At 42.1% G+C, this 21,266-nt stretch overlaps 1 protein-coding gene across 1 annotated transcript; it reads right to left on the bottom strand.

Moving 5' to 3' along the window:
- Positions 1-1,150: 1,150 nt before the first annotated feature.
- alx4b (ALX homeobox 4b) lies at positions 1,151-16,435 on the bottom strand. Its single transcript, XM_029523666.1, has 4 exons — positions 16,089-16,435; positions 8,025-8,039; positions 2,061-2,169; positions 1,151-1,471 (listed from the first exon to the last, which is right to left on the bottom strand). The coding sequence occupies exons 1-4, from the start codon at positions 16,433-16,435 to the stop codon at positions 1,151-1,153; spliced, it is 792 nt and encodes a 263-aa protein (XP_029379526.1).
- Positions 16,436-21,266: the final 4,831 nt, after the last annotated feature.

Raw genomic sequence — 21,266 nt, 5'->3', positions numbered from 1 at the left:
GCCTACATTCCGGCATGTGACCGATTCTGCGAGCAAGCTGCAAACCCAAGAGTCGTTGCTGCTGAGTCCATGTCCGAGTGACAAATTCATTATTGCAGCTTGCGTGCGGTGTGTCCTCACCATGTACGCTCCGATGTACTGTGGTGCTTGTAGCCAGGACTTTCACGCTAATTCAGTGTGTCATTCCTGTTGGTGGATGATTGAAGCTGGCATGCTTAGTTGGTGTTGATGGCTACTGCTGTGCATCGTTGCGCCTCGTCTGCCAGTGGACACACTGTTTCCTGTAACCTGAGGCCTGAGCCTAGCAGGCGAACCTGCAAAGGCAGCCCTGTGGGAGGAAATTACAAGTTGCCTTGACATTGCTGCCAATCCAATGCCTGTCCTGCTCCCAGACTAAACTGGCACAGACCATGTCTGCTTTTGCTCAATTAGACTGTTCACCTTTTGCGTTCAACCTCTGTTTCTGCAGGAACATAAACTGCACTCTGCAGGCTGGGACAAAATTAATTATGCTTTTTGTTTTAAAGGATATTGTGCACTGGGAAATGACTGAAAAGACACCGTATGGTCTGCATCTCTATATGGTCTTCAAGTAGCCTTGCAAATGTAAATATTGAACTTACAAAAGTGAGTAGTTAAGTGGCTGTTGCGAAAAAATAGGAGTTGGGCTGAAATTACTAAGGCAAGTAAATAATGTCACTCAAGCTTAATTCTCCAAGGGAAAGTACTGGATGATATGGTTGGCGTTGGCAATGAATTCCTGTTTTCTATGAAGGTATTTTGTGAATTACGATATTGCTTATTTTACTGAAATCGATCACCAATGTGAATGATTCCCAGTTTATCAGAGAATAAACTCCCTAGTTTAATGAGACCTGAGAGATCGAGGAATCAAAAATGAGCACAACGCCTAAATCACACCTCTCTTTTTCTCTCAATTTCAGCATCTGCTGATTGTCACAGTCACAGTTGTTATCTTGGTTGCTTTAGTCGCTGTAATGGCCTGTTATCTCCACAGTCTCTCTCTGTTCATTTGACCTGTGTTATCATTAGTGCTCTCAGGAAAAGTCCCTCCTCCCCCACAACGTTCACTGATGGCTGCTTCAGAGAAGGGGGCCCTTTGGGGGCAGGGTGAAACTGGGCTGGGACATCATGTAGCCCAAGAGATGGCTGCGCTGTGTTCCTTGGCCTTCATACGCAGCGCAGCTATGCTGGAGGACTTGCGGTCTGGATCAACATTAAGATCATAGCCATTGATTCCCCCGCCCATCCCGGGACCCCCAAACAGGCTGCCCATATGTGTCTGTCCCATGTGGCTGCTCCCTGGACTGGGAACACCCAGGAAGTCAGAGACGCCTCCGGGACCATGAGGGTGAGGGGGCATGCATGATGGGACAGAGTCACAGGGCACCACACAGCCCGGCACTGGGGACGCACCGCTGCTGCTCCCGATCCATGAAGGGTTCTGGATCTGGAAAATAAGAGCAGCATTATGACTATAATGTAGTTCAGGATGAACATGACATAGAACCACATGTACCTGTGAACAATAACATTCAAGTTCAAGTCCCAAATCCATCTTATAGACTAATTCTATGCAGTATCTAAGTGTCCCAGTGTATTAGTGTATTCTAGCTGTTATTAAGGGGAAAAAAAATAACTACAACTACAACTACAGGGAGCAGGATATAGTATATGTATATATGAGTATATGTGATATTGGATGTGAATCAAAATTGGTCTTTTTAAAGCTACTGCCAATTAAGCTTCACAAAAATACATCAAAATGTTTTTCCTAAGAGTGAATGTTTTTGTTTTTTGTTTTTTTTTTTCTTTTTTTGTTTGTTTTCCAAGACTTTTCCTGGAGCATTCTCCCAACCATTTCCTTTGACCAGTGCATTGTGGGATAATGGTGTCCATGTACAGAAAACTTGGAAAAATTGGCTGCATTTCATCTGCAGTCTGTTTTGTTTCATATCTAGTGTGAACACACTGAACGCTAAAAAGCCACATAGAATCAGTATTCAGAATGGATTTGGCTTTTGGTGGAGTGTTTTTACCTGTGCGTAGTTCTCAGGTCGAGTCAGCAGAGGCAGCTCGTAAGCAGTGGAGAAGTGAGTCCGGACCTGTTGCATCTGGCCAAAGCGCTCCCTCTTCCTCCACTTAGCTCTGCGATTCTGAAACCACACCTGTAGCAAAAACAGTCAATCAGAAAAATAACTCAAAATGTAAAATACCAACTACCAAATTAAACTCATCTGTCATTTTATCACAAATATGCCTTATAGCTCCCAAAGCGCATACTGTAGAGCCCCCAGTACTTTTTTTTTTTTTTAAGAAACTGAGTAAGAAACCGAACCACATAAAGTGAAGATAGTGAAGCAAATAAATTCTGCAGCACATGAAAGTGCAGACCCAGATTTTAAGACCTGACGTGTCTTTAAAGTGCTGTCCACACAGAGCTATTGATGTAAAAATGGTGAGTCTCCCCTGGTGCTACACGTTTCAGCTCCTCCCTTTGATACACAGGCGTCTGCCTCCCTTCAGGCTGCCAGCGTCGACAGATCCACATCTGGGCCTGTAGCCATTCATAAATCACTCTGGGAAAGGTGTGCTCTCCCTCACATGTCAGCGAGCTAGGTTACAGTGGGGAATCCCTCTGTATAATCCGTGAAACAAAAGTTAAACTTCTGACCAAGAATATGCTTTTTTGGCTCCGTCTTCGGGCTTATTAAATATTGTACGTGCCATATGAAGTAGGATTTTCTGGGTAATTTGTTCTCTTGAGATTAAGTGACATGCTACTTTGCAGAAAGGGTGTGTTTTCAGGGCCTGCTGACAGATCAAGCGCAGGCTACTTTTGCTGCTTCTCCTTAACGGTGGAAGGCACAGGAGGAGAGCAGGACTGATGGATGACAGACAGTTATGAGAGTGTGCTTTCAGTTTATTTTTACAGCATGATTGAAATGCATAGGAATAGTTTTTAATGAACCCCTTTTTTATTAACTGTCACTGCGTTGCCCGCAGTAATCCAAGATACCCTCCAAACTACTGTTATTTCTGCTCTGCACACAAAACAACTACATCCTGCAAGTGAGAACCGAGCTCTGCTCTCTCTCAGGGTTTTTTTTTTTTTTTTTGGGGGGGGGGGCTCCTCTCATGTGTATCAACGGACAGAGGGTGCTGTGTGCTGTACCTGCTGTTACTGATTAGACTTATAAAAATGAGCAGTAGTGAAAAATGACCAGTTTCACGTCACCACAATATTGTCGCCACTTTGCAGCTTTGAAACGTTATAAGTGTGCAGTTGTCGTTCAATTCCTTCAATTCTACGTTAACTTTCACATCTTCATATGACAGTTGGTCAAATATGAACAAGTCCTATCAGCTATGAAAATGTACTTACATGCCATCGTGTTCTTGTTTTATGTAGATTATAGTTGGAAAAAATTGCAGAACGTGAACACACTGTTACACTGTTAAACTTTTTTTAGGGATGAAAAATGTTGCCAAACCTCATTAGTCATACGCCCCTGCTGGTCCCAGATAAGAATTTTTGTTGATTGATTTAGTCTTTTATCAAAGTCATTTCAATCTCTTTGGCGTTTGGACTGTCAGGTAGACATAAAGAGACAGTTGAACTTATCACCTCCTGACGTTGTGATGGTGATTTTCACTGTGATTTTCACTTTCATTTGACAGTTTAAATATATTAACTGGAAAATAAGTTTCAAATGAATGGTAAATAGATTTTTAGCTCTTGCTTTGCTCGTGCAAAGATCCTTTTAGAGCCAGCGTCACTAAATGCAACATGTGGTATATTGAAAAATCATTGCAAATACCACTGCTGTTTAACACCTGGATACTGATTTTGGAGATGGGGTGGGGGGGCAGTAGTTAATATCAATTACGCTTTTATTTTTCTGCAAGAGCATTTCTTTTCTCCTTTTCTAACTAGGAGTCTGTGTTCCCGTCAGTGTAATCAGTGTTAACTTGAGTTGATTTGTTTTTTTTCTAAGAGCATTTTCTCACATCTCCTTGCAAGAGAATAGACGAGCAGAGGGGGGTACTGGGACTCTCCACATGTTTATCTGTATCTATTTGTTGGTTGTCTGAATTTTATCCTCCCAAGAGGCAAGAGGGAAACTTCTTCAAAGAGAAGCGAGCGATCCAGGGGTTTGAACTTGGATTGTGGGTTGATTCCCAGCCCAATCAGCTTGTGGTTTTCACAGTCCTTGACATGCAATTTCCCCTCAGTCAACCTCTTCAAATCCCCCTTCACATCTGTGTCCCTCTGACCATTTCTCCCTGTCAACTTAACGACAATAGTCTGGTGACAAACGTGAGCCGTGTCACACCAAGATGTAAAAGCCACAAAGTCACTATGTAAATGATTATCATGTTCAAATTCCTATTTTCTTCAAATGTTTTTATCGCATGAGGTAAAGCTTTCCACTTTCCACACAAGGCAAAACAACCTGTTAGTGTAATTTCAAGGAGAGGACCATGTATGGCCTCTTTTGGTACATGTAACTGTCACCTTTGTTTTTGCATGAAGCTGACGCAAAGTAATGTCGTCTGACTCTTGACATTCCTCAGGTCAGCTGGCGAGATTAGAGTACAGCTCATTCTCGCAAAGCAGTAAAACGATATCTTTGCTTGTGGCTGAACCCCAATGTCAAGGTGAAGGGTTGTTGCCCTTTGAATTATATCATGTGTTTGCAGGAGGGAGTGCAGTCTGTGTCATATTTCCCTGAGGACTCTGCGTTTATTATTGCCTAAGGATTGTCATGTCTTTATTTCAGTGGGGTTTTTTGCTCCGTGAGTTCAGAACATCACAGGTTTGCAGATATAATCCTCAACACAAAAGATAAGCATGAAACACGCTCACAGGTCGAGTTTCACTTTCTTGAACGTTATGAAAATTTTTGGCCTTGGTTTGCACGAATAATACATTGAGAGCATTTTCCTGAAAATTTCATTTTTCATCGTTTTCCCAATTAAATCTTGTGAACAAAATTAAACATTTTTTAAAGTTGTTGCCGCACAGAGCAGTCCCCTAAATTGTGATAGATAAGGATGATTCCACTTTCCTCCTCTACTCATCTTAATCTCTTCCGTCTGCTGAAATCAGCCTCTCCTCTCCCCGCCGTCAACCCCTCTCTCCATGTCTCTCTCCTCCCTCTTTCCTTTTAAGTCCGTGAGGGGAAGTGGGGATATTGGAAAGTGAGATGGGAGAATGTTCAAACTGGAGCTTGTTTTCATTTCATGTTTAATTTCCTGACGCCTAAGCCCTTGGCTTTCCGCAGCTAACCCCTCTGACCTTTCATAGGCGTGCAGACAAGAACAGGCACACACACACACACACACACACACACACACACACACACACACACACAGGATACACACAGAAAACATACACATTTACATATGATGTTATATACAAGATTAAAGGCCTGTCAATAACAAATGGCTTTTAACATCAGCTCTCAAAAACTTGCTAGAATTTTTTAAAACATGAGTAAATAATAAAAACATATCTGCCCCTCGTCATGGTTTCTGGGTACTGAGTGTGTCATGTTTCACAGACGGTTTTCTGTAGCTCTGCTTTTGAGCGGCAGTCAGAATGAGACCCAAGCCAAATAGTTTGGCAGAGAGATCATTCAGGGAACATTATGAAGTCACATGTGTCCTTTGCTGCTCCAGGTCTAAGATTCCCCATCTTATAAGCTTCTAGGTTTGTTGGACAGGAAGGTCTGCAGTGTCCTCGCACAAACAGAATCACAATTAACTGGAATGTTTATTCAAAAATAATTTTTCAAGATGAATAACAATAACTCATTCTACACAGTGATTGTGACACCCAAGAGTATATTTACCAACTGCAAACACTTTCTAGTCTTGTTTATTTTATCAAGCAGACATCTGCAAAGAAGGTGGTTCAGTGCTCTTGGAGCTCAAAGTGCTTGGCGGTGATACAGTAATTGCTAAAGACGTTGACAGCAAAAGGCAGCTTACAGAGCCATTAAAGAGCTTTATTTATGCTCCAGAGCCAGCAGGCAGAGAGAGAGGAAGAGGGAGAGAGGGAGGGCAGAGTGCACAACTCCAAAAGCTGCTTTGAAGTCCCGCCGTCTCACCTCATCTCTGTCATCCAGGACCACAGCAATTGATAGACTGCCTGAGCAGTCACTCACACACAGCCGCCTCCTCCATAAAAAGCGGGCAGCATGGTGAAGTTCAAGTCTGAAGCCGGGACCTAATTGTGCTAAATAAAATAGCGGCAGCCGAAGTCGCAGATGTGATTATGGAAGACTGCAGCTGAGTTTATGAAGACGTTCATCATCAAACTGTGGATGAAACTTTGGAACTTTGGCATTGGCATTTTGGCAGAAAACATCTGTACTCTGGATTTTTTGGAGATGAAAAGGATTCTCTAGTTGCTTGCCAAGCTTTGTGCCCCTTGGTATTCAACAATTGGATATCCCTGGACTTTGTCTTGATAGACCTTCAGTTGAAATTGTGGGGTTTAGTCTTGATTGCATGCATTTTTAGGGTCTGATTTTAGAAGTATGGGTCAAACCTCATAGTGACTCTGCTATGTGCCTGTCAGATGAGTTAATTATATTCATCTGGGCAAAAGATGGGTCTGTGTGAACACAACATGAATGTACTTATTTTACTGTACTACCACAAGGACCAGGCCAGGTTCTCTGTCCCTGACTATGTCTTGGACAACGTGTGGAAATTGAAACTGGCATCTCAAAGTGTTTTTATATCCTTGCCAAATAGCTTTGATGACTTCTTTTTTTTTTTTTTTTTTTTTTTTCCATGTGTTTTCCCTTCCTGCCTCCAGAGTTGTGTGGCGAAGCAGTCTGAACATTGATAGTGCTGGGGAGAAACCCTTGGCCTCTGACCTTAATGCAGAGCCTGCAGCATGTAAGAGCTAAGTGCAGTGTATTCCCTTAGTCCCACCCATCCCACTCCAAACTAAAACTGGCAAGCATAAAGAGAGATGGAGAACAATAGGCCTTGCTGTCTGCTGTTCTGAACAATCTTTGTCAACATGCCAGTCTTAACTCTCCCAGCCCTCTCTCTCAGCTCCCTGAGTGATTTGTAGCATGCAAACATAGACGAGGGTTGTATGACTGCAGTCATACAGCATGGCTCACAGCTCATGGGTTCTGTCCTCCAAAGAAGGAACGACAACATCAGCCATTTCAGAAAGTGCCTGAACATAAGTTACAAAGCCCTCTGGAGGCTATAGTCATTTCAATGGGAGCAAAACAGAGTTTCGATTTGTGTAGAGAGGAGGTCAGAGTGGATGCATCTGTTGACAAAACGTCAAACTTCAACAAAGTTTGTTTCCTGTTTCAAACCAGTTGTGCGTGTTTTTTAATTACTTTGATTGTTTCCGATTCTCCACCATTTTTATTCTTGTAAACGTGATGACAAAGTTCCCCAAACCTTGTCCTTCGCACATTTACTTCTGTCATGTTCTTTCACAAAATTTTACCAAGTAGGGTTTGTGCCAAACCATATCCATAGCATTGTTACGTCATAGATCAGATTTGTTTTTCAACAGTGGTTTTTAACTATCTTTGAAATGAGACCATCCAGCTCAGAGGGCTTAGAGGGCCTGGTTCTCGAGGGTTTGAATAAACAAAGAAAGTTTTCATTTCATTTGACGGACTTGTTGGCTTATGTCTGTGTTTTCTGTTTGGTGTTATTTTCCCCTCCTCACCTGTACACGGGCCTCTGTCAAGTCTGTCCTCAGTGCCAGCTGCTCACGAGCATAAACATCTGGGTAGTGTGTCTTCTGGAAAACTTTTTCCAGCTCCTCGAGCTGGTAGCTGGTGAATGTGGTGCGATTACGCCTCTTCTTGCCTTTGTTGCTCTCGGCTTCACTTTTGTCGAGAGGGCTGGAAAGGTCAGAGCCTGGCCGATCGCTCGGTCCCTTCACGCCGGCCTCCTTTAGGTTCAAATAGCTGCCTTCCATCCCAGGAGGGTCGACACTCGGGGGCAACTCAGACTCTGTCAGGCTGCTATTGTCCTTTCCTGTTTATGTGAAATGAAGAGATTTAATTAAAAGATAAGCATGAAATATGATGATCAATCATGTTTTGCTCTTTTAGAGAAGCACTCCACAAGTTTTTTTACATGTGGTTTACTTTTCTCATCAGAAAGACCCTTCTAGTCCACGTATGACCCTTTCAGCCTCTCTTGAGGGACTTTAAGCTTGTTCTTAAATCTTCACATTTTTTAACATGCTGTAAAGGCTGTATGTGTGAGCTTTGCAAGGAGCATTGTTCTCTAGTTGTGCCACGAGAAATGAAGCCTGACTTTGGTTTAAACATAATGGAGATTTTATAGTTGTTTTTGCTGAAGTGCACCATTCATGCAAAAGAATATCCTTTTTGTCACTGCATGGAACACAAATCAGTGTCTTATTGTAATAATGTCATATTCGTATAATATATAAATTGGTTATTGGTCTGCAGTTTGAATGAAAAGCTCTATAAAATGTAGCTGAGTAAAACATTGGTGTTTGTGTCTGCTCATAATTGCTTAATATCAACCTGAAGAAACTACGTTTACTTACAAGCTACCTCTGTAAAGTTTAACTTTAAGGTTCAAAGGCCTGCTCTGCGTGCAGCAAGCCAAAGCGTTTCCGAGAAGAAATGTCTTGTCTGTCTGTTTGAAAGGTGTGTCACTACCCATTGGCGTGACCTCTGACACAACCATCGCAGCCCTGCCCCCTTGCATCTCAATCAGGCCACTTGAAACCTGAGCCGCGCAAAACCTGCTCCATCTCGTCGGCTTATATGGCGTACCTTGTGTACGGGGGCGACCGCACTTACGCCACAACCTTCCCCCTCAGATGTAAACAACATTGTGTTTGTCACTTTCAATTTCGTGGGCGTCCATTTTGTGACAGGCCTCGCTCTGTTCCTGTCGACGCACGCCAGCTTTTTTGTTTCCTTTTCGGAGATGAAGAAAGCTGTCCCTTCTCCTTCAATAAACAAACAGCCGTGTGAATAAATAAGCTAAAGGGCTCTGGTTATGGGCCAGAGGGAACAGTGTGCTCTGTCAGGCTCTCTGTTTGCCTTTCCTGTGTATGGGCACGGGGAGGACTCTGTCCCAAACATAATTGTCCTAAAGCAGGACATAATGGTGTCCCCCACATAAACAGATTTGCGCATTACTTCAGTCCAACAATGTTTATCGCTGAGGGAAATCAAGTTGAGGATGGTGAACTTAATTTTTATGTGTTAATGTGAAGGCATTTTAGCGTTATGTGGCATTTTTGTAATGAGTGTTGTCAGCAGTGGTTGGATGGTGGAGTGGTTTTAGAGTGATGAAGCTAGGTGTTGGTTATCAACAGCAAGCATGTTTGTTTTCATGGATTACTACGCCTTTGGCAAGAGTGTCTCAATGAGATGTCTCTCAAAACAGCAACAGCCCTCCCCTGTTCCCTGGCTCAGATCTGCCCCGACCGAGATGCTAATGGAACAACACAGCTCGCCCAGCTGGAGTTCGTGACCTCATATTGCTGTGGCCCACCTGTCAGACCCTCTTACAGTCTCCACGCTGGCAGATGTTCTGACATCACTAACCCCTGCAACGGCCTCCTGAACTCAAGCACTGTGCATTATTTTCATTCTGCCCCTGAGCAGGAGCGTGGGTGCAATGTTAAGTAAGATGGGTCAACTCTGGGTTCCTGTTTGCCATTTTGCATCTGTTAGAGAAAATGCTAGTATGCCCTTCAGCAAGGCACATATCCTGTTGGGCAAATGGTGCAGCTGGGCGAACAGATGAGGGGATGGTGGGAGGAATTGTTTGAGGCTTTCAGATGCACAGAGTTGTGTCGCCAACATTTACATTGGCAGTTGGAATTTGTTGACATTTTGGGGAACACACTTATTTCCTCTCTTACCTAGAGTTTGATGAATTTTCACATGTGTGCAGTAAATATAAACCCACCACAAGCAGCCAATTAGCTTAGCTTAGCGTAAAAGCAGTTCTCAGTATTTGCACTGGAATATGCACTGATTGGAACAGCCCTGCCACCAAAGACATTTTTTCGCTGTGTGCTGCATGCTTATCCCCACATGCTGAGCTGTCTCTTCTGCACACTGTTCTGGAGAACACAGCCATCACACAATGCTTTCTTTTGGGAGCCAAGATTCCACTGCATTGGCTCGATTTTTTTTTTTTTTTTTTTTTTTTGAGCATTCAGGGGAATGTGTTTTTGACTTATTAGTCTCGTTTCCCTGTGCGTCAACCTATACAGTAAGTGGCTGGTCCAAAAATCGCCAGCTGATCCAGCAATTTGCCAGAGTTACTATGTGACAAGCCGCAGGCCTCTTCAGTTAGCTGGGGTCAGATGTTTACTAGGGTCAGCAATTTAATCACTGCTGAAAACAGAGAGAAAACATCAAAGTGTAATTTAACTGGTTGTAAAGCAACAGGGCACCCTCTCAGTTTTTATGGAATGGGACGGGGAGGGTCAAGTGAAGCCAAATAAAAGAAACACTATAAATTAGTAACCTGGGGAAGGGTTAATGACCAAACACTAAATAGGGAAGGGAATGCTTTTAAACAGAGTGCTCCAAAAATGTTCTCTGAAAACGCTCAAAGCTGATCGCAGTCTGCCACAATGGCTCACCACTTATCACACCATTATGGGCCAAATAAAGTCAAATATTCCACTGGCTGTGGCAGTCCACAGGTGACTATTCATTTTGGCTTGATTGTTGGTTCTCAGACATGCTTTGGACTGGATTATTCTTTCCCGCAGCCCAGTCTGAGACCTGATGTCGGCTGTTGTTTCCTCAGTGGAAGGGAGGCTCCCAGATGTTCCTGAGCATAGATCTATGTCAGCGGCTCACGCAGGAATGTAGATTCCCTGGGAAACCAAAAAATGTCTCTGCTCAGCCTCAGCTCCTGATGAACTGACATGATCGTGACCTCACTACTGTCATAATACCTTGGGCCGTGGCTGTCACTGTCTCATATCAAAAGTCCAAAGAAATAGTTGAGATTTTTCAGTCATTATTTTAATGTTGGTTCTCTTTTTTTTTTTTTTTTTTTTTTTGAGGGAGCGCACAGGTTTTCTCCTTATTAAAAACACTCATAGAACATCTTGATAAAATAGTAAAGCTTTTTTACAGTTGTGCATAACCACAACATTATGTTGTCATATATCAAGAAATAGCTTTAACCTCATGAAGTCAAGATGAAGTTAAGTTGTGATTTTAATAGCTTTAATGATGCAGTTATTTTTTGTCTCATAAGTTCGGGTTTGTTAAAAAACAACAGTTTTTCACATGATAATTAAATTGGTGATTATAGCTGATGTAATAAATGCACTGTCAAATTTTTATTTTATGGATTACACTGAAATCACATTTTCACTTCTTCATAACCACATAAAGGCATGTTGTGGTGCAGGCAGTGTTACTCAATGATGATTTGGGCCATGCTCCACCCCTGGCTTTTATTCAAATACTATATATTTGATATGAACTATATAGTAATAGAATCGGTTGTGTTTCTCTGTTGAAAGCAAGCTGAGAAACTGAAAAAGAACCTCTGCTTTGCACAGTGGTTTCCATCATTAGTCATAACGTAGTTTGCTTTATTGGCTTTATTTTTTGTGAGTTTTGAGGTAAAAAGGAGTGATCCCTTTCTTGGCCATACTGTAATCCTCTGTGGTCACATTTGCATTATTCCAGACGCCTGACAGAGGTTTAGATTTAGCTGATAGTGTGGTGATACGAATGAAGGAAGTAAAGGCAAGTGGGTCGAAGTTTCCAAATCATGTCTTTAATCTGGCCTGCATGCAGCTCTCAGGTGGGGAGTTACCTTCCTGTGTAACTAAGGAGGAGGATGGTGAAGGCCAAAGCATGCCGGAGTAGCTGCCAGCAGAAATGAGAAGGAGTTTAATCCAACTCTGGAAAAAAGAAACAACACCTCATGAAGGAAAGCAAATTCTCAGACTTAAATGTGTCTCTACTTGCTTTTCCTTTCAGGGCAGGTAAATAGTTGCTGCTCTACCTCCCGAGTCACACATTTATATGAGCCATTACATTTTTACAAGTCAAGAATTCATCCTTCCAAGCATTCCCTCATTCTACTTTATTCTAATTTATTCTTCTTCACAGACACATGCCTGCACGATCACAGGTGTCACTCTGGCATTTGCTTATTGTTAACATCGACACAATGTGTTAGTCATCAGCACATGCATATCTTGTGACATCACTTCCCTGATCCTTTTAATGTGTACTTAGAGTACTATATTTTGACAGGATGCCTTTAAAATGCTGCCAGGACTTTTTTGGGGTTGTTTTGGTTTTCATATGCTGAGAAAAATGTTTTATATCTCACAGGATGCTTCAAAATCCCACTGAGGGGAGGAGGGGTTGTTTCAAAATACAAAAATTGACAAAACTGTATTTTATAAATGCATAATTGGCTTTAAAGGGTTATTTTGACACAGACCAAGATGATGAGACACAAACAGCTTTTAGCCAGTACTATTATTCCCTCAAACACTTCCACTGCGTATCAGGAATACCGACGCCAACCTCGGCATGAACCACAAGCCTATAAACACCATGATTTCTCAGATTTAGCTTTAGCTCCACTTCCAGTCTCTCAAACTGATAAAGAGAGCTGTGCAATTGATTTTGTTCGTCAATATGAAGTAAAAATAAAAGCAAGAAAATTTGTTGAAATTATCAGAAAAGAAATGCATTCACGAAGTGAATCTCAACGCTGCACAGTTCACAGCGTAAACAGTTATTCCCACATGTGTGCAGCTTTCCCAGAAACCTTCTCATTTCTCCCAAGTCTCTCAAATCATTACCCAGTCTCAATGTCCATTGCTGACTCGTTGCTTATTTGTACAAGGTATTGTTGAGACAGGGTTATGTAAACCAGTTCCACTTTGTCATCTCAGGGACTCTCCATAGCTTTGGAGATCTGATGTTAGGGAAGTATGAATAATAACTATAGGAGCCAGTAATGCACATCTGCCTTAGATTAATGTGGACCTCTCCTGCAGTGCTGACCTGCATTCCTTAGCTCTCGATCAGCTCCAGGGGTTTTATTTCATTCATGGCTGTGTGAGCAGGTAGACGACTGCATCCCTGTCCTCACAGTGGGACAGTCTCACTGATTAGCACGATCTTAAATGAGCAAATGTTCCACCATGAAGTACGACTGTGCAAAAATATGTTTGCTCTGTCAGAGATAATGCTGCATTTTAATAGCATATGATATTTAAGAAACTGCTTTGGATTAGGTATGATTTCAGTCCAGGCAAAACAACCCAAACCTTAAAAAACGCTACTGTAAGAGTTTGTGGATTAACCATTAAAAATGTCAAAGAACATCTATGTGCAAATTTAAGAATCGCACTCAAGCTCCTAAAATGTAATCATCTTTTACCACAATTGGATCATATTTAGAGGCACTGGAATAATGAGATTTTAACAGAATAACTTGCCAAAATGGTTGAAAGTGCCCTGAATTGAAAGTGTGAATGTCATTTTCATTAGTTTCATTAGTTCATAGTTTCCAGTTTTTTTTACGGAATCTGCGGTAAATCTACGCCTTTATCTAACTTTAATAGTAACATTGCTTCAGTTTTAGAATGCACCTTCACACAATGATTGTATTTATATATTTTGTGTACCCCTGCTCTGCACTTAATGCCCTCCGAATGACCCAGATGCAAAATGTCCCCTAGCTATGTAAACAGTATTACATTTGTAGCAGAAGTTGCCACACACAAAACTCCCTTTGGGTAAGAGAAAACTTTTGTCATCATGACTGAGATAAAGCGTCAGCATTGAGCAATATATCTCCCTTTGAGGACCACACATAAGAGCACAAGCCTGTTGACGCCTGAGGCTTTGGCAAAATCCCAAAGTATCCTCCCCAGAGCCATGGTTCCTTCATCTGGCTGCAACGTTTTCAATAATAACATTGCAGAGCTCTCCTCACGGGAGGCATGTTGCATTTAATAGTGGTGTTTAAATGGGTCTGTCAATGCACTTGCCAAATCAATTCACTCCAATGCAGGGGTGCTCCAGTCTGTTGGAGGCATTGCTCTCAAACGCAAAGTTTAACAAACAAAAAAAAAAAAATAAAAAAAAAAAAAAAAAAAAGCCACAGCCTTAAAGCCCCCAAGAGCGAGTCCAGTTGTTTCTCAGAAAAGCAGATCACTTTGCATTGTGTGGATATATTCTGGCAAAGTGCGGCGCTGGCTCCTGCGCAGAAAAATGAGTTGTACTGCAGGCCTGGACGTAAGTGCCCCCCCCCCCAGCAGAATCAGGGCCGCTCAGTTTTATTCGATACACCCAGCACTTGAGTTTAAGCAACTTACACGATTGAGTCTATTTGAATTTATGTTTCCCAGTGTTGACTCTCGGTTTGTGAGCGGCACTAAAGAGGCTGCTGCCGCACAGCCCGGCACAAGGACTGAAACCTATTTCTAAAAGTTGTGTTGCTGCGCAGTTGCGTTCAACGCGCATCAAAGTTCAGCCATAATCATAACAGATGTTTTCTTCTGTAACATCATAACAAACATCTGGATTGGCAAAAAGGGCCGTATAGGCGCCAACGTGTCTATAGCCTCTAAGGGCCAAAACCAAAGAATAATTTTAAATATAGTTTATGAAAAAAATATTCTGCAATACACAAGTACAAACAACAAATTCACACACCCGTATTATATTATTATAATCTTTTTAATGGATCCCATTGAAGTCCTTTCGACTTGTTGTTACACGCGTTTTATTTTCATTTCAAAGTCCTCGCACCTCATAAAAGGGACAGTAAAATGGATAGATTATCCTAAACGGCCTTAATATACATCTGTAGAGCAAGAAAATGTCTGAGGGCATCGTAAAGCTGTGGGCCCTGAATATTTCTGTTCAATGAATTATATTTGTCAGGATGTCAAGGTTTCTGAAATGTAAAACGTCTTGTCGAATTGATGTTTTCATTTCTGCTCTGCGTATTGTTTGGAGTTTGGACAAACTGGGTCCGTCCACTTCAATATGTTTCTGTAACTGCTGAAGCAGCTGTGAGTGTCACTTATTGTATTCATCGGTAAAGAATGGAAAGCTGAAAATATTTTAGGAAAGAAAAAAAAAAAAAGAAATGAAAATAACTGAGGTTATGTTCGAAGACGTTTTAAAACAACCCATCAGACTTTCTTCGTTTTTTTAACCACCGACAGCCTTGTGCGTGTGTGAGCTGCCTCGATGCCACCGTGACCTGCGGTTGATATTTGAGCATTAAAATTCAAAATTGCTGACAAGCCTGTATTTGTGAGCGACGGAGAGATTTTTTTATGTCGAAAAATAGGAAAAGACCGCAGCTGCAGCTCCGCGGGATGTGTGACAGTGCGGTTTCACCAGGGCTGGATGGAAAAGTAAATTTAGTGATGTGGTGGTTTAAAAAAAAAAAAAAAAAAAAAAAAAAAAGACTGAAAACTTACAATTTTGCAGCTTGTTAATGTCGTTAAATCAACAGGTTAAACACAAAAATGCCAATTTTCAAACTGTAGCGCACCTATTTAAAAAAAATGACACCTGAGAAATATTTTAAACTGGCTCGGGTTTTGCCTTTTTGGTTAAATATTCAGTTCGGAAGAATAATTATTATTATTTATACACTTGATCGGATATTTTAAAGGTTCAGTCAATCTAAGGGATCGCGGTCCTTTACACAGTCAGTGGAATATATTTTCTGAAAATGGCTTGTTTTCTTCCCGAGTATCGAGTTAATGAACGCCAACTCCACAAAGTTGAATGAAACGTGGATGGATGTTGAAATGTGATGGAAGGAGGCTGAGTGATGCAGCTTCCTCCCTCTCCTCTGCTCTTTCCGCTCACATTTATGACTCTCAGATGATGCATTTGACTTTTCTTCGTGGATTTCCATCATTGCTTGCGGATCCCCCCCTCCTCTCTCTCTTTCTCTCTCTCTCTCTCTCTCTCTCTCTCTCTCTCTCCCTCTCTCTCTCTTTCTGTGTCTAACCGGCGGGCCGTCGGTGCCTCAGCCGTGCGCACTCACCATAGCAGGGGATGAGCGTCCCGTTGTGTCCGCTGTCCTGGTGCAGCTTGCTGCCTTCGGGCGGAGTTTTGCAGGTCGGTCTCTGCATGAAGAGCTGGTATTTGCTGAAGGTGCCCTCCTCAGCGCCATCCAACGACTGGCACTCCGACTGGAAAGGGCTCCGGGACTTCTCTCCGTAAGGCTGCCCTTTACCCGGGATGAACGTGGGGCTGTATTTGGTTTCAGTGGTCTGGAAAGTCCTGAACGGGTTCGCCTGGTGATCCCTACCTTGCGCAGTGGACGTGCTATAATATGAATCCATCGATGTCATATCGCAGTATGAGACGCACGTATCTGCGTTCATACTTGAAAAGTTATATAAAAAAAATCCACACGGTTCTTCTCTCCCTCCCCTTCTCTAGACAGCAGATATTCTCCACAAATTCTCATGCACTGACAAACGCACAGTGACGCGCTCCTGCACACACACACTCTCACACTGGCGCATCTGGGACTGGTTAAAAAATGAATCAGATGTTTTCCAGAGTCTGCAGACTGAACAAATGCTAAAAGCCCCCTGAAGGTTTGTCGGGGTAAAGAGAAAAATGCCTTGCTCAAACTGATGCCGCCTCAGTAGCCTTCAGTGTATCTGACACACACACACACACACACACACACCCTCTCACACACACACACACCCTCTCACACACACATACACGAACACAGCCAGCAGTCCGACCTTCAGGCTCCACATCCATCTGAAGTACAGGCCCACACCGAGCTCCAGCCTGCGCTATTATGCAGCCAGTAGAAATGGGAGGTCAAGCTCAGAGGGGGGACGCTTTTTTGGTAAACACGCGGGAGACACAACACATGACATTAATGCAATTAGAGGATGAATTTCACTTTGATTCCCGCTTTCACTTTTTTTTTCCACCCTAAGAAGCAATCCTTTATGTCAACCTCCTTGGTTTCTCTGAACCCCATTTGCTTATTGACTTATATTTGTGGAAAATCTGCGATTTCTACGCACAGGGAACGGGGACCTTAAAATGTAAAGTGTAAAGAAAAGGGTCACTTCAGGATTTTAGAGCAATAACAGCACATACAGTTAGCCGACGCTAAGCTTCGTTATTATGTAAACATTTTTCTTTTTGTATTTATTTTACAGGCCTTTATTAAACTAAACAATCTTAACCGTCTGATCTGATGTGAGAAATCAGACTCACCATGATGCAGAAATAGAGCCTTAAAACTTCAGCTTCTCTGTTCGAAAATTGGCAATTTATTAATTTCAAATTAATTATAAAGCATCAAAGCTTTGATGCTCACTGAAATACTTGGCTTCTCCGTCCGTTAAAAATTTAGCAAGAAAGACGACACGCCAGCAATTTGCCCTTTCTTTGCCATAAACTCTGAATTAAAGCAGTTAAAGCGCGCTTTAAAGAACAAGATTGGCCTTTGTGTCGGTTCGCACTCAAATTGGATCAGTATGAATAACTTTTGTCTCAATAGCCTAAATGAGGAGAATATATTTGACTATTATGCCATAGATATACTTTATAGGTGTACCCGAATATTATCACGATTATTATTGCTGTTGTTGTTGTTAATATTATCATTATTTTTTATTATTACCATTGCAGGTGATGGTTGAGTGCCCCACGCATTAATTTTATTTTAAATGAATGAAACGAAATATTTCCTCAGTGTGTAATACCAGGCTAAAATGGACATTTATCTCGTCATATTTCTTTCTTTCTAATTACCGGATTCATTATGACTCGACACGTGACCCCTTGTCGCTCACACACGATGATAGAGCTCCAGCTCGGTTAGCAGGAACATGACATTTTTTCGTTGACATTTAATAAACAGAAAAAAAACATAAGAAACCATTACAATAAAATAAAATAATTAGATATATGTATATATTTAGTTTTTTGATTCCCAAAGGTGATAGTTGGGAATCTGTTAGGTTACTTGCTGTGTGGAGGTCAAAAATTTTAAATTAAATTACACTGTTAAAAAAAAAAAACCGCAACAACAAACACACACAAAGTAAACATGTGTGCACCCTTGGGTGCTGCGTGTTTGACCACCACTCTAGCTGTGCAGGTATTCCTTAACGAGACTTTTGACTTCTTGGTTATTCAGTGTCTGCTGTAAAAAAAAAAAAAAAAAAATCCTCCAAACCGGCGTAATGAGTTCAGCTTTGGCTGCACATCGCACCAACCCAACCCTTCTGTAGCCCTTTATTTATTTTTTTTATGGTGCGGCTTTTAACCTGACGATAAATGAAACCTGTCCTCGGGTTATTCCGGCTGTTTTCGCTTCCACTGCCGCAGTTTACTTCAGTGGATTTTTTTGTTTTCGCCTCCCGAGAGGAGCTCTCAACATCAACACGCTTCACTCCATCTATCTGCCCATCTGTATCAATATCAGCTTTATATGCTTGACACAAACAGGGAAACATGTCAGTGTCATAATTTGACAAGTGATTTCTTTAACAGTCTTTGCTTCATTTGTACATTTGTACAAGTGCTTTGGTGAAACATTTATATTTCTTTGCTTATACAGCAAGTTGCTGTTGCCCTTGACTTCTAAATAATCTCTTCGTGTTGAAAAGTCAAATCAGAATTTTTGCAGTTTTAAAATGCAAACAGCTTTCCTAACTTTGCCATAAAACGTCTAGTTTCAAGATAAAGTGATATTTTTGTTTGTCAGTTGTGTATCCCTCGCTGCACAGAGGAATATGAGCATGGAGACAAATATTTGTGCATTTATGCACATTTCTTTGTGCTCGTGAAAATTTTGGCTTGAAATATTTACAAAATATTACAAAATAAAGAGCAGCGTATGAAATGGAAATTGTATGTTTGGTTGTGTCTCTCCATTTTTCCACTTCTGTTTGTTTCGCTGAAGCAGAACTTTAAGAGTGAAGTGTCACAGTAAAGGAACTATAAATGAGAAATCCACAAAACAGACAGGAGGAGTCTCCTAGTCAGAGTGGAGCGTACACGCAAGCCTCCCTTAATGTAGACCATTCCACTGCCACAGGCTAAAGTCTCAGCTGTCACGGATATACATCACTCGAACATGGCGTTCTCTCTAAAAGGTTTCCAATAAATGGTGACTTGTCTGTTTAACTTTCAGCAGGAACCACGTCCAGCTATTTGCTGCTGAGGGGATGGGTCTCTCCACTGATGCAGCAGCTCAGAGCCTCTGGGGTTTATATTGGCACCGGCCCTCTGTGTATCAGCAGGAGGGTCCCTCAAATCTCCTCTGGCTATCGGTTTCTTGTATGAGAGGCGTGGCGATGCGAGTAATGGGCTGGAGAAATGTGCTCTAGGTCAGACTTTATGTCTCAGCACTGCCATGTTCGGTTTGCCTGTGGGAAAGGCCAGGCATTGGAGATGGGAAATATGTCTGCGATTTACTCTTGTGTTTTACGAGAAGACTTTTGTGTGTGTGTGTTTGTGTGTGTTAGTGTGTGTCTGACTGAGCTATTCTGTACTGATGGCAATCAAAGTCTGTAGTTGGCTGTGTACCGTTTTAATTTGCTTGTGTAAATGCTCATGGTTTTCAGCAACAACACACTAGGGAGTGGAGATGGACTTGAACCTGTTTCCTCTGAGCTCCTGCTCGCTCATAGAGACGAATTTTAAGTAGTTATGTTGGGAATTCAGCAGCCTCCACAGCCGGGCCCGTCGCATCAAACACAGTGTCCTGCAGTTTATTTTCGTGGTGATGCTCCTTCTTGCACTGTCTGTTTTAAACATGGCTGCAATCATCCCTGCAGCAGCAAAGCCCTTTGTCTTCCGTTGACTGCAGGCTATTTGAAAGTGTTTTGTTTCCCGTTGCTGACTCTTGTTAACTGCGCAGACGGATGTGAGAAGTTTAGCTACTAAAAGTGTAGCTGGGATATTTTCCCAAACAAGTGTAATAAGTAGCTTTTAAATCAGTTCAGTCAAACGAAAAATCTCTATCCAATAATACAAGTGTGATCATGTTCTGCCTTTAACACAATATTCTTGGCTGATCCAGGTATCTTAGAGAAATTGTCCCTCTGTGGATTCTTCATGTGATCGCACTCTGATCTATAATGTGAAGGCCAGGGCTCTGTGGAGACCAGACCATCTGTTACACTCCTCCTTCTTCCTCGTGCCTCTGAAGATCGGTCAGCTGGGGTTTTCTCCGGAGTTGCTGTCATGTTACAAGATGAATCTGTTATCAGTCCCCGATGATCTATATATCTGATGTACAGAGATTGAATTTTTCTTCTTATTATTGTTATTTTTGTGCACGTGTAAAACTTTAGTCAAAAGTGTGTTTGCACAAGATGCTCAAGATTAATGTCAGTGCAGTTTGTTAAGAAGCCAATCAGCGTCCAAACTTCAATGCTCCATAGATCCTGAATAGACTCAGTGAGGTAGGAGCTGTCTTATTTCCACAGTTTAAACTTCTGAACTCGTGAAAAAAAAAATGGTACAGTCTTTGGCAGAAGATGTTTCAGTGAGTTTTTTTCATTTTAAGATTTTTTTTTTTTACCCAAGGTGCAATCATCAGAGGAAACACAAACGATCGAAACTGGGTAATGTGCAAACTTAACGCACAAAGGTGTGACTGCTGTAGGAGGCTGAAAACTGACACAATATTTGTCTGTGTTTCGCAAACTGAAAAGTGTCAGAATTGTGAGATGCATAACTTTGCAGGTGGATAGAAGCAGAGGAAGAGTCACCTTGAGTTTTCGGGGAGATTAGCACACTCCTCTTCTTTTCTCCCGTCGCAGCTTGAGAACGGCCTGCTGCAGCCACAGATGCGTTGCCATGGCAACAAAATAATATGCCACAGCAATGTTTGCCACAGTATTTGTATGCATGTGGTATGAATACGCAATCTGTCGCAACCATATACGCACTGTAAACATGGCTCTACTCAACAATCATGACCCCACCGTTCTTCTGCGGTGTTCAGGAAACGCCTCGGTCTCACCTGTGCTCAGGTCATCAGTCGCTGCTCCCTGCTGAGGGCCTTGCCGTCTCTGACAAACACCTCACGCCACACCCACTGTATGTGTGTCTGTGTTTCTGTGTGTGTGTGTGTGTGTGTGTGTAAGAGAGACACCAGATTTTTATGTGTAGCTTTAAATTGGTTTCACATGAGCCGGGCACACACTGCATCAGCAGATTCTC

Source organism: Echeneis naucrates, chromosome 16 (assembly GCF_900963305.1).
Source record: "Echeneis naucrates chromosome 16, fEcheNa1.1, whole genome shotgun sequence".
Lineage (NCBI taxonomy): Eukaryota > Metazoa > Chordata > Actinopteri > Carangiformes > Echeneidae > Echeneis > Echeneis naucrates.
This window is presented reverse-complemented; position numbering and strand designations above follow the sequence as displayed.

Bases quoted from the DNA above. Each gene is read 5' to 3' on its own strand.
- alx4b (XM_029523666.1), bottom strand. From the start codon at position 16,435: ATGAACGCAGATACGTGCGTCTCATACTGCGATATGACATCGATGGAT. The intron at 1,472-2,060 runs GTAAAAACACTC...CTTATTTTCCAG, and splicing joins GACCTGAGAACTACGCACAG to ATCCAGAACCCTTCATGGAT.